General features: G+C 39.3%; 1 protein-coding gene across 2 annotated transcripts in view; it reads left to right on the top strand.

Moving 5' to 3' along the window:
- Positions 1-15,405, top strand: part of HSD17B4 (hydroxysteroid 17-beta dehydrogenase 4) — a 242,148-nt gene that overhangs the window by 187,993 nt on the left and 38,750 nt on the right. For both annotated transcript variants that reach the window (XM_018557309.1, XM_018557310.1), the window contains exons 18-20: positions 5,743-5,812; positions 9,991-10,097; positions 14,162-14,248. In XM_018557309.1, coding sequence (XP_018412811.1) covers positions 5,743-5,812; positions 9,991-10,097; positions 14,162-14,248 — 264 coding nt within the window. The remainder of the gene's footprint in view (positions 1-5,742; positions 5,813-9,990; positions 10,098-14,161; positions 14,249-15,405) is intronic.

Genomic DNA, 15,405 nt, shown 5'->3' with positions numbered 1-15,405 from the left:
TGACACAGAGATTTTAAAAAGATGCTGTCAGATGTTCATAGTACAAGACATTTGGCTAGGGCTGCCCCCCCAGGAAAGTGCCGCCCTAGGCAAACGTCCTTGTTTGCCTCGCGGTAAATAAGCCCCTGACCCCTACCCATTCCTAGCGCTGTTTGTTTTAAATATATTTACAAGAAACTCTCTGTAGATACATTTGCGTGATTATTACTTGTTTACCAGGCATAGAAAAAGCTAGCTTTTACCCAACTTTTAGGCTACAGAAAGACTAGCTTCTTTTGTTAGCATAATCCAGCTTCTAAAATAATTACTTTATGCACTGTAACTCACAATATGAGGTATTTTAAAAGCCATATTGAATTGTACCTCTTACTTAAATGGGCTTTTTTAAAATATTAAATAAATATTTGGCTAATATTAGTATATATTTATCTAATTAGTATAGAGATTAGTATAAATCCCTGCAGATTTTTTTCTTTGTTTTATTGTACCCTGTACATTTGCTTCATCATTCCTTCTTGTTTACCCGGCTTAGAAAAAGCTTAGCTTTTAGGCTATAGAAAGCCTAGCTTGTTTCTATAAGCAGAATGCAACTTCTAAAATAATTACTTCATGTACTGTGACTCCCAATATGAGGTGTTTTGAAAACCATAACTATAATATCTTTTTTTTTTAAAGTATTTTTTAAACTATTATTTTAATATTTGGCTAATTAGTATATTTCTTTCTCATTAAAAAGACCACAAAACCTAAGCTTATGAGTAATTGGTACACGCTGTTTCTTCCTTTTCCTCTCCAGCTGGCATCATGGAAGTTCCCTCCAATCTCTTTTCTTCATTTTTTTTCCACTATCAACACTATAGGACCACTCTGTTATATATGAATTATTTATTCATTGGGAGTTCAGTTTTTTGCAGAATAACTTAAATTGAACCCTTCACAAGCCTGATCTGTTCAAACTGAGAATGTACTGTAATGATGAGATACATAAACAGAGGTTACCATTAGTGAAAACTGCTATCCAAAAGTATCAGTAGATCATGACATACAGCCAGCTGAAATTGTATTCAAATCATGACTTTTGTGCTGGTGAGCTTGGCTGACTCCTCTTTATCCATCCCAGTGATCAGAGTGTCTGCTTATCACATAAAAAAAAGTAAAAGTCAAAGAATTGTGTATCTAATCCAAGAGCAAAAATGTAATAAATTGCAGTTTACCATTTCTTAGATGCAGTGGTTGCATTTGTTTTTGTTTTCAGCCTTTTTTTTCTCTTTTTCACCTGTTGCCTGCTAATAACTACTTGTCCTGCTGTGATATGGCTAACTTAAGTAGGGTACACGTGGAGCGAATTTCGGCTGATTCAGCAGGAGTGTAGTGACTAGTACAGGACAAAAAAACACCTCACTAACCCTCTTCTCCATACCATAGTGGTGAAAAAGCTTAGCTTTTAGGCTATAGAAAGCCTAGCTTGTTTCTATAAGCAGAATGCAACTTCTAAAATAATTACTTCATGTACTGTGACTCCCAATATGAGGTGTTTTGAAAACCATAACTATAATATCTTTTTTTTTTAAAGTATTTTTTAAACTATTATTTTAATATTTGGCTAATTAGTATATTTCTTTCTCATTAAAAAGACCACAAAACCTAAGCTTATGAGTAATTGGTACACGCTGTTTCTTCCTTTTCCTCTCCAGCTGGCATCATGGAAGTTCCCTCCAATCTCTTTTCTTCATTTTTTTTCCACTATCAACACTATAGGACCACTCTGTTATATATGAATTATTTATTCATTGGGAGTTCAGTTTTTTGCAGAATAACTTAAATTGAACCCTTCACAAGCCTGATCTGTTCAAACTGAGAATGTACTGTAATGATGAGATACATAAACAGAGGTTACCATTAGTGAAAACTGCTATCCAAAAGTATCAGTAGATCATGACATACAGCCAGCTGAAATTGTATTCAAATCATGACTTTTGTGCTGGTGAGCTTGGCTGACTCCTCTTTATCCATCCCAGTGATCAGAGTGTCTGCTTATCACATAAAAAAAAGTAAAAGTCAAAGAATTGTGTATCTAATCCAAGAGCAAAAATGTAATAAATTGCAGTTTACCATTTCTTAGATGCAGTGGTTGCATTTGTTTTTGTTTTCAGCCTTTTTTTTCTCTTTTTCACCTGTTGCCTGCTAATAACTACTTGTCCTGCTGTGATATGGCTAACTTAAGTAGGGTACACGTGGAGCGAATTTCGGCTGATTCAGCAGGAGTGTAGTGACTAGTACAGGACAAAAAAACACCTCACTAACCCTCTTCTCCATACCATAGTGGAAAGGTGTTCTGTAGTCCAGAGATCACTGGGATCAATGTAACAGATAACTTTATGTGCTCTCTGCCCGGGCTGCACATAGTTTGGTGGCATTTTTGTACATTTTGGATTTCCCATTACTTTTAGTCACTGTGACAATGGTTAACAAGACAAATAGAGGTAATCACCCCAGGGGACACAAACTGCAATAAAAATCCATCAGTGGCTCTAATATTTGCCTACTGTTGAAAGGATGCAACTACCCTCAACTGGTTGGACACTGGCAAATCAATCAAATCTGTAGGGCAGCCCTGTATAACCATTCCCACTCCCAGCATGCCACAGTTTTTTGTTAGTGTTCTTAGGTGATGGACACCACCTCTTTGCTCTGAAAGAGGTACATCCTTTAACATCCGTATTTCCTGCACCAAAGCATTCTAAAGTGATCTCTCAACTGTTTGGGCATGATTCAAGTTGCTCATGTATACAGCTTCTATCCTCAAGCTTGACATCCTATTAGTCATTCCTGAGGGCTACCATATGGGGCAGTCAGGTTCTTGTTCTACTATTGCTAGGTGATTTGGTGATTGATTTATTCAGAGCTTAGTAAAGTTTACAGTAATGTTTTCCCATTTTTCCATTTAGGGATCTCTCTCCTAGGAGAACTGAGTCTTCCAGCATAAGGCTTCAGCTTCCCAAATCTGCAAGGCAGCCACCTTGTCCTCTATATACACTTTCACCAAAATTTACCAGGTGGACGTTCAGGCCTCTGAGGATACTAGCTGTGACTACAAGGTTCTTCAGGCGACACTCTGATTGTGGACCCCGTCTGTTTTTGGTTACCTTTTGGGGTTTGTTGTTTTCTCATGGCCTGTTTCATGGCCATTATTTGCTATGTTGCCCGCCCCTCTGTTGAACTGCTTTTGAACATCCCAGTGGTGAAAGAATTTAACTGCCCTTGTCCTGTGATGTACGATCAAGAAAAAAGGATTTTTGTCTTTACCTGTAAAATCCGTTTCTTGGAGTACATCACAAGACACATCCCTCTGTATTCTGTGATTTAATCTGTACTGCTTTCTATGAAACTAAGGCATGCTGGGAGTGGGAAGGGCTATGCAGGGATGTCCTACAGCTTTTATTTGATTTGCCAGTGCACAGTCACCTGAAGGTAGCTGCAAATCCCAGTTGTCCAAGAATTAACTTCCTGCGATGTACTCTAAGAAACAGATTTTACAGGTCAGACAAATAATCCTGTTTTGTGGTTTGCATACACGTGACAGTACAAATCTCCATAGTTAATACCGACAGGTTTAAGAAAAGCAACAGTTGATTCATATAGATGGCTATCAAAGTTCTCTAGCTCCACACAAGAATCAAGTGATGTGGTATTCTAGATGGACAGAATAGGTTGTATTCTTAAGGCTGGTGAAGGTGCAAGTATGAAAACAAAAAGTTTATCTTATAGTTGTTAAAAAATGTTGTGAGCAAGACTAATGACTTCATCATATGTTGCTGAATGAGATCTAGTGATAGGTGTTAATCATGAAATGCATTGCCTAGTTCTAGGTAAAGCCATTTTTGTTACATGTACCTCAGTTTGCCTCATTATTAATCTTACTTGAGTACACCACCAAGTTTATTATTCAAATAGAAGCTTATTTTATGGTGAATTCATCTGAGGGAATGTCAATGCAGCATTTCTTCATCCAGTGCCTTTTATATATTCCCTCCCTAAAAATGCATTTAAAATGTGTTCAGTCCCGTGACACTGGCGGCTTGATGAAAAAGCTGAGTTTAGGTCTCAGCTGTGCTCTGAGTTCCCCCCTGCTAAAGTAGAGGACAATATTAAATGCACAGAGGAAATATCATGGTACATTATCAAAGAAGAAAAAGAATAAAGAAATAAATTGTATGTTAATATGGATTAGGTGCTGAGAGTATCCTAGGGCTTGCATACAATTTGTTTCAATTTTTGGCATGAAGGACATTTAGGCTTATGTAAAGGCAACCAGGCACTGAAAGTGTGCACAGACATGCAGCACTTCTCTTATTGAATAAAATAGCATTTTTTTTTCCTGATCTGTCAATTTCCATGTTATTGGTACAATATCATACTAAATTTACTCTGGGCAAAACCATTTGGGATTATCTGCCATGTCTGCAGTTCAGAGCAGTGTCAAGAGCTTCTGACTGCCAGCCGTAACTCATGCTGCCATTTCTGAGTGAAAGTGGATTCCACGTTCTTCTGACATTGTGATATGCTCTTTAAAGATATGTGACAAGAGTGCTCTAATCTGCTGTAACCAATAAGAATCCTATCTTTTATTTCACATCCTGCTTCCTGTAAATTTAATATAGGTGGAATCTGACTGTGTTACTGCACTTTGCTCATCATCGAGCATCAGGAGATCTGCTATTAGCAACTTTATAAGAGGGCATAGGGGCTTATTTCACTGTCATTTGTTAGAGATGCTTCTGAGATCATGCAGAATTCATTGATATGTTCATTTCACCTGCAGGTGACATCCTTCTAACCTACATTTCACCTGCTTCTAACAGGTTTTGCATTCCCATAGACTTGTACGAGATTGTAAAACCCATATGACGTGAACAAAATCCCGTCAACACGGTCCCTGTTAGGTTATAAATCCATAGCTTGATCCAGAGGAAAGAGAATCAAAGCCTCAATGAGGCAGCTGCCAATACATATCTATAGTAACTAGGTTTACATATTCAGTGAGATTATATATGTTGTAACTTCAGGAATTGCTGGGGATGCAGTTAAATCTGGTCATTGTGAGACCAGGTGACCAATGGCTGCTGCATTCCTTTTTTTACCAGCTGTATGCTCTCGTGACAGTCTGTCAGGTTCCTTTTAGCCTACCTGGTTATACTTTATCCATGCATTAAAAATCCCCAATTTAAATATTGCCCCATCACCATGTAACTATAAATAATGTGCCTGATAGAAATTAAAGTGCCGGTATGAGAAGACTCACATGGAAGCTGTCATTTTCACACTTCTGAGCCGCATACTATGTCTAGGGCTGTAAAGATCAACCTCTTTAGCTTCTCTGCTAGTGACAACACTGTCTCTAATGTGCAGATGTAACCTCAGATGACAGCTTCCATCAGAAGAGTTTCACACAGTTTTAACTTATGACAGACATTTAAAAAAATCTTAATGCTGAGCAGAGGATTTTGTGTAGCTCTTTTGTGGGCGTTAACCTGCTTTGTAATGTTGATTAACCTTCACCAAGCTTAGATTTCTCCAGCAATTGAGTTTATGATGGGTGTTTAACATTTCTTTTTAATGAAGATGAATGAATGGTGTTTAATTAATGTATGTATGACCACTCTAGTCAAGCAGAGGCTGAGATTCTGTGATTTAATCAGGTCTAACAAGTGAAGATTGATTTTCTGTTCCCTTCTTCCACAGGCTGCTCTATACCGTCTTAGTGGAGACTGGAATCCCTTGCACATTGACCCCAACTTTGCCGCACTGGCAGGTAAGTCAATATCACGGTCTCCATAGACAGAAATTAACACGCTCAGCTTTACTTACTGACAAAGTTGAGATTCTCATTGCTGTAAAATGTTGTGCCACATAATGACCGTTTTTTTTTAGCATTCAACTCAATCCCTGATTGTCCAGCATTCTATCAAAGAAAATTGGCCTTTATGTGCTCAATCCTATACAGCTCTTTTCTCCTGGGATGATTGTTCTGAATATTAGCCCCTTAAAGAGTACTTTTCAGCACTAGATTACCTTCCCTTCATCTTCTTCACAATAGCGAGTAGTTTACTAAATTTGGCCTTAGTAAATACCTTTTTATTTCCTTATATAGTGTTGTGCCCTCTTATTGCCTCATTCCTTGCACCTGCAAGGGTGACACTCTGATTGCCCTGGCAGCCACCTAATATATCCATGTCACAGATCCCAGGAGGTTGCAGTTCACAGGTAGATGAAATTATCCTAATTCTTTGAGTCTTTATAGACGAATACAGTGAGGAAAATAATTATTTGATCCCCTGCAGATTTTGTACGTTTGCCCACTTACAAAGAAATGAAAGGTCTATACATTTTATCATGTGTGTTTTAAATGATAGAGACAGAATATTAACCAAAAATCCAGAAAAAACACATGATACAAATGTTATAAATGTCAGTTGCAGTTCAGTGAGTAAAATAAGTATTTTATGCCCAAGCAAAACATGGTGGAGAACCCTTGTTGGCAAGCACAGAGGTAAGACGTTTCTTGTAGTTGGTTACCAGGTTTGCACACATCTCAGGAGGGATTTTGGTCCACTCTTCTTTACAGATCTTCTCTAAATCCTTACGGTTTCTTGGCTGTCGCTGGCAACGTGAGGTGTCAACTCCCTCCATACATTTTCTATAGGATTAAGGCCTGGAGACTGGCTAGGCCACTCCATGACCTTAATGCTCTTCTTCTTGAGCCACCGCTTTGTTGCCTTGGCGGTATGTTTTGGGTCATTGTCATGCTGAAAGACCCATCCATGACCCATCTTCAGCGTTCTAGCTGAGGGAAGGAGGTACTCATCCAAGATTTTACAATACATGGCCCCGTCCATTGGCCCCTCAATGCGGAAAAGTTGTCCTGTACCTTTAGCAGAGAAACAGCCCCAAAGCATAATGTTTCCACCTCCGTGCTTGACTGTAGGGATGGTGATCTTAGGGTCATAGTCAGCATTTTTCTTCCTCCAAACACGGCGAGTCGAGTTAATGCCAAAGAGCTTGATTTTGTTCTCATCTGACCGCAGCACTTTCTCCCAATCCTTCTATGAATCATTTGGATGTTTATTGGCAAGCTTCAGACGGGCCTGTACATGTGCCTTCTTGAGGAGGGGGACCTTGCGGGCGCTGCAGGATCTAAATCCATGGCTGTGTATTGCGTTACCAATGGTTTGTGCGGTGACTGTGGTCCCATCTGCCTTGTGATCATTCACAAGCTCCTCCTGTGTAGTTCTGGGCTGATCCCTCACTTTTCTCATGATCATCCTTACCCCATGAGGCGAAATCTTGCATGGGCCGAGGACGATTGATGGTTATTTTGTGTTCCTTCCATTTGCGAATTATCGCTCCAACTGTTTTTTCCTTCTCACCAAGCTTCTTACTGATAGTCTTGTAGCCCATACCAGCCTTGTGCAGGTCTACAAGCTTGTCCCTAAAGTCCTTTGACAGCTCTTTGGTCTTGCCCATGGTGGTGAGGTTTGAATGAAAGAGAGATTCTGTGGACAGATGTCTTTTATATACATAACGAAATGTCGTTAGGAGCACATTCTTAAATTGACAGGACTAATCTGTGTACCACATAGCTAGTCTGGGGGAGCCAGAATCATTGTTGGTTGGTAGGGGATCAAATACTTATTTTACTCGCTGAACTGCAACTCAATTTATAACATTTATATCATGTGTTTTTTTTCTGGATTTTTGGTTGATATTTTGTTTCTATCATTTAAAATACACATATGATAAAAATTATATACCTTTCATTTCTTTGTAAGTGGGCAAACTGACAAAATCTGCAGGGGATCAAATCATTATTTTCCTCACTGTATGTTATTTTTGCAAGCGCGAGATTCATATAGTGGAAATTGGTGAGGTAGGCAGAGGTGAGCATTGGGAGAGAGAGAGCACAGGATGTGACCACCAGACTCCTACTGATGTAAGAGCTAAGATATTACAGTGGGAGGAGAGCAGTGTGAGGACTTCAGATGAAATTGGGCAACGCTGGTCTCTGTGGACGTTAGTTTTTGATCAACAGGTGAAAGGTCCTCCTTTTAAGAGAATCTATAAGGTAGTGTGCCCTTTTTCATTTTAAGTAAATTTAGTAATGTTTTTTATTTTTATTTGCTTTAAAAATAAAAGTGTCAAGTATATGTTTAGCCAAAATTGTGTTTCCCTGGGAATGATTAGAAACTGCTATCCAGTGCAGCATTCGAGAGTTCCTCTCAATTTCTGTCCCTCTGACAACAGTTTTACCAGACAGGAAGTGATGGAAAACAACACAGATAAAAATATAATTTTTTTTTTTAGTAGAGTAGGTTGTAAGGGTTGTAATTAGTGATGCACCGAAATTTCTGTGCCCCCTCTAATCCTCGCTGCTCTCCCCCGCCCTCCCTAAAGCCCCTGACGGTAAAGTAAAAAAAATAAATACAAATAAAATATTTAAAACATAATTTTAAAATGGTTGGGGAAAAAAAGTTGATTTTGGCCTGAGAATTGTTATGTCAGTGCATCCCTAGTTCTAATCCATCCATGCATTACCTAGAACAAGAAAACAGTTTTAGCTGTACATATACTTTACCATGGGTGCATCCATAACAATTCATATACATCATGTTTGGGTGCACGCACTACTAGCACTGATTAGCCAGTCAGCAGCATGAGCGAGAGTTGACATCTAAGGTTTCCCTGAAGCTTATTATGAGACTGTGCCCCTTGACACAAATGGTATATCAATATATACTGTACGTTGCCTTATGTTTACATGGACAACAAGTTAAAGGAGAACTATGAGGTGAGTGCTTTTCACTCACCTCATAGTTCTAGCCGACCTGTGACCATGAGACTGTCGCAGGTCGGCTCAGTAGATCGGGAAGTGAGCGAACACATACCGGCGTTCGCTCACTTCTCGATCCCGTCACTGCTCCCTGCCGTGACACGGGAGGGGCTGGATTCCCCCGCTCCGATCCTCCAGCGCTGACTGGCGGAAGGGATGGGGGAGGGGGCGGGTACAGCTGGCTCTGCCTCTAGATAGGCAGAGCCAGCTGTCACTCACGCAGCTGGGCGGATCCAGACATAATTGCTACAGCTCGCGGTATACTGAGCTTAGGGTGACGGGAGGATGCTCGTTTGTGGCCTCCCGTTACCCTAAGGAGAACTATGGGGAAAAGCCCTAACCCCATAGTTCTGCTTTAAAGCTGAACTGCAAAAAAAGAACACAATTTAATCCCCTCATCTATAATCCCTATTTTTCTGTACCGCAGTGCTCAGACTCAGAAAGCACTACCAGCGCTCTTTAACTTTGCACAGTGCTGTCAATCTGATATTGTGAACATATTTACTGGAGGGGAGAATGCTGCTTCGGCATTGGAGCTCAAGGATCTTGAATTGGTGTCTGGATCACACACATAACAGAATTATAAATCTTTTGGCATGGAAGAGGGTTTATTTATATGTTCTTTCACTGTATATTAAGAGGTTTGCCTAGAGATCAGTTTTAGATACAATATATACTTTTAATTTTTATTTAAACTGTACATAAAAATGAAATGTTCCTATCTCCTACAATCTACAATTTATTTTATTGAGAAGACAAATAAGCGCTTACTTTCATTTCTAAATGACGGCCGCAACATGATTGGTTGGCATTTATTAGACAGCCAAACATTATTGCAACATTCAGGTTCTTCCTTTACTGCTTATTACCACATTTTGTGACTGACTGCAGAAATGTTATTACTTAATTTATACTCAGATCTCCTTATCATATTTTCTTGGAGCAATTGTAAATGTATTAAAGTTTAGTCAATAAACTTAGCTAATAGACTCGAACAAAATGCCCCATATTTTAGAGCACATTGGTTTCTCTGTGTGCTCATGAAAATATGATAGGAAATGGCAGAGATTACATTTTTGCTCTTCTGTGGTTCCTCTCCGCAGGTTTTGAAATACCCATCTTGCATGGTTTGTGCACTTTTGGATTTTCTGCCCGACATGTTTTGAAGCATTTTGCGAATAACGATGTGAGCAAGTTCAAAGCAATAAAGGTAGTAGCTGTATTTTTTTATTCATTTTGGGTGGACTTTGTGGCAATTTTACATTTTCATAAACAGAAATTTCCATTGATACTGGTAGATGAAGTGATATGTTTGTTGCCTGTCCGCTTCTGGTAGTTTTTGTGTGGAACTCCCTTCATCAAGAATGTGAATACTGTATTTGTCCAGTGTTTTCCTGTCTAATAAATTATCCTCTGCACTAAAGAAAACTCCAGCCATCTCATCCTCCTCTACCTAGAAGTGTAATGCTTAACTTTAACCTAACATTAAAGACATGTAAACATTAACTCCTGTCCCCCAACACTAAAAACTCTACTGCTTTAATACTTGCCATCCCCTGGCTCTAACCTAACAGTTAACCTTACCCTTAAAGTGTATGTATATTCTTACAATGAGTTTCTCCTATTTGCTCCGTTTTAGTCTGCTAAATATACCCTGAAAGTGTTTTGTTGTATCTGTTCAAAAAGTGCAAAACATACCCATTGATTTTGCCAGGTATCTTGTGAGCTGATAAAATCCTTTGCTCTTTGGATATGCTTAACTGTAGGCTATGGAGATGAAGAAGGGGGGAAAGGGGTTATGAGGAGAGGTCTTTATTTTCATAAAGAAATTAAGTAGGCAGGGCAGAAACCATGTGTTTAGGAATTTAGAGCTGTGTTATCATGTCAAAGAGGAAAGCAGGAGCATACTCTATTTCCAGGACATGGAACAATTTTTCTGTACTTACAGCATGTTTAAAGAGATAAAAAAATGGGGAAATGTGTTCCGATGTACTAGATATGTTTCTGTTCATTTACATATGCTGCCTAACGCACCAAAAAAGGTGCATGTAGCTCTTCTGGCAAAGCAACACAATGTGTGTAAGTGCATTAAGGTGTTACTGCATCACACAAATGCCTCTAATGTATGTTACAGCAACGCAATAGTGTGAATGGGTCCTATAGAGGCTCCTATACATTGCCCAATCAGGAAAAATCGAAAGTCTCTCACTAGTCCACCCCCTGACCCATTTATACTTGCCTTCACCCTTTGCTGCTCCTTTGATGCAGGAATCAAACATTGTGTAAGCCTTAGGGTTGATGATAATGTTAACTTCGTCAGGTGACAGTGTTCAGAGCTGTTGTTTGGCTGCGCCCTAATACCAGGAAGTGCTGAATATTGGCAGCGGTTAGTAAGAGATGCTGTCACTTTTCTTTGATGGACAAGGTGGAGGTATCCCTTTAAGGGCTTGTTCACACACTATCCAGTGTGTTCCTGCACTGTTCCGTACCCTGAATGCACTGGATCTCATAAACCAAGCCCCCTGCGTTTTTTGATATCACACAGCACTGGAATGCAGGGCATTGCTGTACAATGCATTCTGGTGCGGGCAATCACACTGCGGACGGGAGGCATGTCTGCTGTGCCATTGACCTGAATGACAACACCACGCCCCCACCCACCCCAGAACATGGGAGGCTTGGTTTATGTAATCAAGTGCCTTCAGGGCACGAAACTATGCCGGAACGCACTAGATAGAGTGTGAACGGGTCCAAAAGTGGGCCTTCCTTTCTAACACCTAAAGTGAGTCTTTAATACATAAAGCCCCTCTTCGCTTAAACGTAAAACACTTAAACCCCAACCAGGCTCTTAGGGGTCTATTTATAATAGTTTTTGCACAGGATTCACACATCTTTCCAATCAAACCCAGTTAGAAAATGTGTGAATCTTGGGTGGAAAAAAAATTAGAAATCGGCATATAAATGTTACTGACCTAACTCCTAAACTGTGCCCTAGCACTAATTAACGCCTATTATTCTTTATCCTATGTCAGGAGCCAGTCATGCTCCACAAGCTTGCAGCCCTGAGATGCCAGTGGAAGAATGCATTGATCGCAGGAAGGGCAGGGCTTAGCTATGTTGGGCCATTAAAATGTTTATGAATATTTAATTGACAAATTCTCTATGGCAGTCATTTACTTTTTTTTAATGGAGAATTGCAAAGATGTCTAAATGTATGTGGTGGTGTCAAATCTTTCAAATATGCCTGGAAGTTCAAATTGGAATACAGATACTTTGAGATTATATCACTGATTAATTCCCAAGGATATCCATAAATGGGCAAATAATAGCAACTGATGCTTCTGGTTTGAACATTGCCTGTGATAATTGGGCCCTGTTAGGCCCTCAGGATGTGATGATGAGTGCCTGTGGCAGGTCAGTGTGATTGGCATTTGCAGGTGCTAGAAGGTTGAGAGTGAAGAGATGATCATATACAGGTATTAGAGTTGTCATTATAAAACATCTTCTGTACTGTACACTAACCCATACAGCTTACACTTAATACAATCTATATTTATCAGGGAATAAGAGATTGTGCCGGATGCTTTGTCAGGAAGAACATAATGGGACTTTTCTGAGAATTGTTTATAATTGCATGTGTGCATGTTACCACACAGGTCACACACAGGCGCATTGCAAATAATGTAAAAACACTAAAGTCAGAGTCATAAAGATTACTGACTACAGCGGGTTACTCATCGACTGGGACCAGCGTGTAAATATCAAAAAAGTTTATTACACAATTCAAAAATACAAAATACCATCGTTATGCTCTTTTTCATTTTCTCAATAAAATCTTTAGACAACGTTGTCCACAGAAGTCATTCACTCTCACATGCATTCAAAGGGGCCCTACACAACAAGGTCTAAAAGTTATTTTGTAACTGTTGAGGACATTTGATGGGTCTCATGTAGAAAAAGTATCAAAGATGTTGGAAACTGTATTCAAAGTAGCCGGTATAGAGCAGGTCTTTCGTTATAAGAATATTCCTGTAGTCTATGAAAGTTCCAAAGTTCCATACATCTCAAATAGACTTTTCCCACAGTGCATAACTAGAGTTCCACCGCATATGTCACCAATATCTTAATCAGACCAATTGTTTGTCTGACCATATGATCTTTGTTTCAAAGCATTAGCTTAAAATCCTAGATGACAGGCAAATGGTGATTTGTAGAACCACTTCAACGAGACGGAAATCAATAAATAATTCAGTCCCGAAAGGCAGAGTGATAAACTGCAGTAAAATTGAATTCAGTTGCACAGCATGTTCAGTGGGATACACTGGACTCACCTGTAGTGTACAAGAGTGAGTGTTCCCGTATAGCACGGGTTAGTCCTACTCACAGTTAGGGTGTCCCGATCCCTGCTTTAGTAATTGATTTTGAAGTCACGCATTCATGGAATAAGTGCTGTAGCTGTCTCGTGTGGTTCATTGGTACCCGTAGTTAGCACTGTAGCCGTTTCCCAAAAGAATCGTCAGGTTGCTGTGTGTGCGGCCATCCACCTAGCAAATCAGCATGTCACCTGCTGTATACCGGCTACTTTGAATACCCAGTTTCCAAGATATTTGATACTTTTTCTACATGATCCTATCAAATGTCCTCAACAGTTACAAAATAACTTTTAGACCGTGTTGTGTGGGGCCCATCTGAATGTATGCGAGAGTGAATGACTTCTGTGGACAACGTATTGAGGATTATATGTTATGAATGGGGAACATGCCGCAGTGTAGGTAGACGAATCAAGCAATAATATTGTAAAATACACTCTGCAATGTGCTCAACATAGTTGAGAGTGTGCTATCAGTTATGGCATTGGTTGAACTGGTGGATATGATATTGATCTCTGTCGTGTTTTTAAGTCTGCATGTTTTTAATTGACCAAGTTGACTTAGAGTCATTATGTATCCTACAGCCTTTTTCCCTGTCTAATAGAGATTTAGTTTTGACATATGCCATTTTCAATCTGCTTATACACTGGGGATGGTGAGGCAGCAAGCTGTGCAAGAGAGTCCAAACCATATGCTTGGCTATGGACAGAATCATCTTGGGGAATTCCAAAGGGTCCCCAGACCAACTTGAAGCTTTAACCTTCTGGTGTATTCTGTATCTACCCATGTATCTCTAACTTTGGCTATGTGTGGAATGTAGATTATCATAATAAAGATTTGTTTATTGTAATGTTTTGCTGTTTTTACTTTGCTGTTCAATAATCTGTCCTCTTTACTGTTCAAGGTTCGCTTTGCTAAGCCAGTCATCCCTGGACAAACTTTACTAACTGAAATGTGGAAAGAAGACAACAGAATTTACCTTCAGACCAAGGTCAGGAATTATATAAAAAGTATTGTCATAGATTCTATGTGCATTTCAATTGTGAATACATGTCAGTGTTGTAATGAGTATATGTAATATTTCGTGCATAAATTCCTGTTTTCCTTCTCTATATTCAATAATGTTTTGTTTAACACTGTTCACTTCTGACAAATGAAACTCTTCAGTCAAAGGCAGCATTATGAAGTAATTCCATATCACAGAAGGATAATGCTGAAGGCATTTATTGTGATTTTATGCTGTATAGACACATACATATCTATCTTTTATTCTGTAGTGTGGCTGTTGTATTAAATTCACAACAATAGAGCTGCTTCATTTGTATAACAGGAGAGAGAAACATAGTTATAGAATCACTGACCTAGTATAATGAATACACTTCATTTATGCTCTAGTGCTTACTAAGCCAATGGCATAAATGACACCTGTTCTTCTGTATAGCCTTAAAGAGTAACTTAACTTTAGCTGTGCCCAAAAAAGAGGCAGGCAGAAGGCGAAGGACTAGTAACTATTAGTGCCTGAGATCTCTCTGCCGCTGATCCTTTCTCTTATTACTGTGTCTCATACTGAGTCGAGATGGCAATCTTGGTAGAGCTGGGACTTTGCTTCCTCATGTCAGAGCCTCCAGCAAAGAGAACAGCAAGCAGCACATTAGTGAGACTAGCAGTCATAAGCATCAGTGCTTGAGGTGTACACTACAGACATTACCCTATTAGACCATAGGCACATGAGTTCCTAGACACCTCCACATACCAGAAAGATATCTTCGGGAGAAAAAGTAAGATTTTCTGAGTACTGCTTAGGCTCAGTTAACATTTCTAGATGTTCCCTATAACATAGCAAATCTCCGCTTTTTGAGTTCAGGTCCACATTAATGCCTTAAACTGGGGGTGCTTAATGGCCAGACCTGCCGTCTGTGGATCCACCAAAGTAGTTGGGTGGCTGTACTCTCAGAAGCCCCATAATTCTGTCATACTCAGATATGTCATTTTTCCCCCACTTCCACTTTCTTGAAATGTTAAGACTGAAATGCTGGAGAGTATCAGCATAAAAAACTGCTGCTAATTCAGACAAATGTAATCCTCTATAATTGCAAAAATGTCTGAATTAAAAAATATATATATATATATATATATATGTACTTAATT

This window comes from Nanorana parkeri, unplaced genomic scaffold, assembly GCF_000935625.1.
Source record: "Nanorana parkeri isolate BGI_ZX_2015 unplaced genomic scaffold, ASM93562v1 scaffold279, whole genome shotgun sequence".
Taxonomy (NCBI): domain Eukaryota; kingdom Metazoa; phylum Chordata; class Amphibia; order Anura; family Dicroglossidae; genus Nanorana; species Nanorana parkeri.
This window is presented reverse-complemented; position numbering and strand designations above follow the sequence as displayed.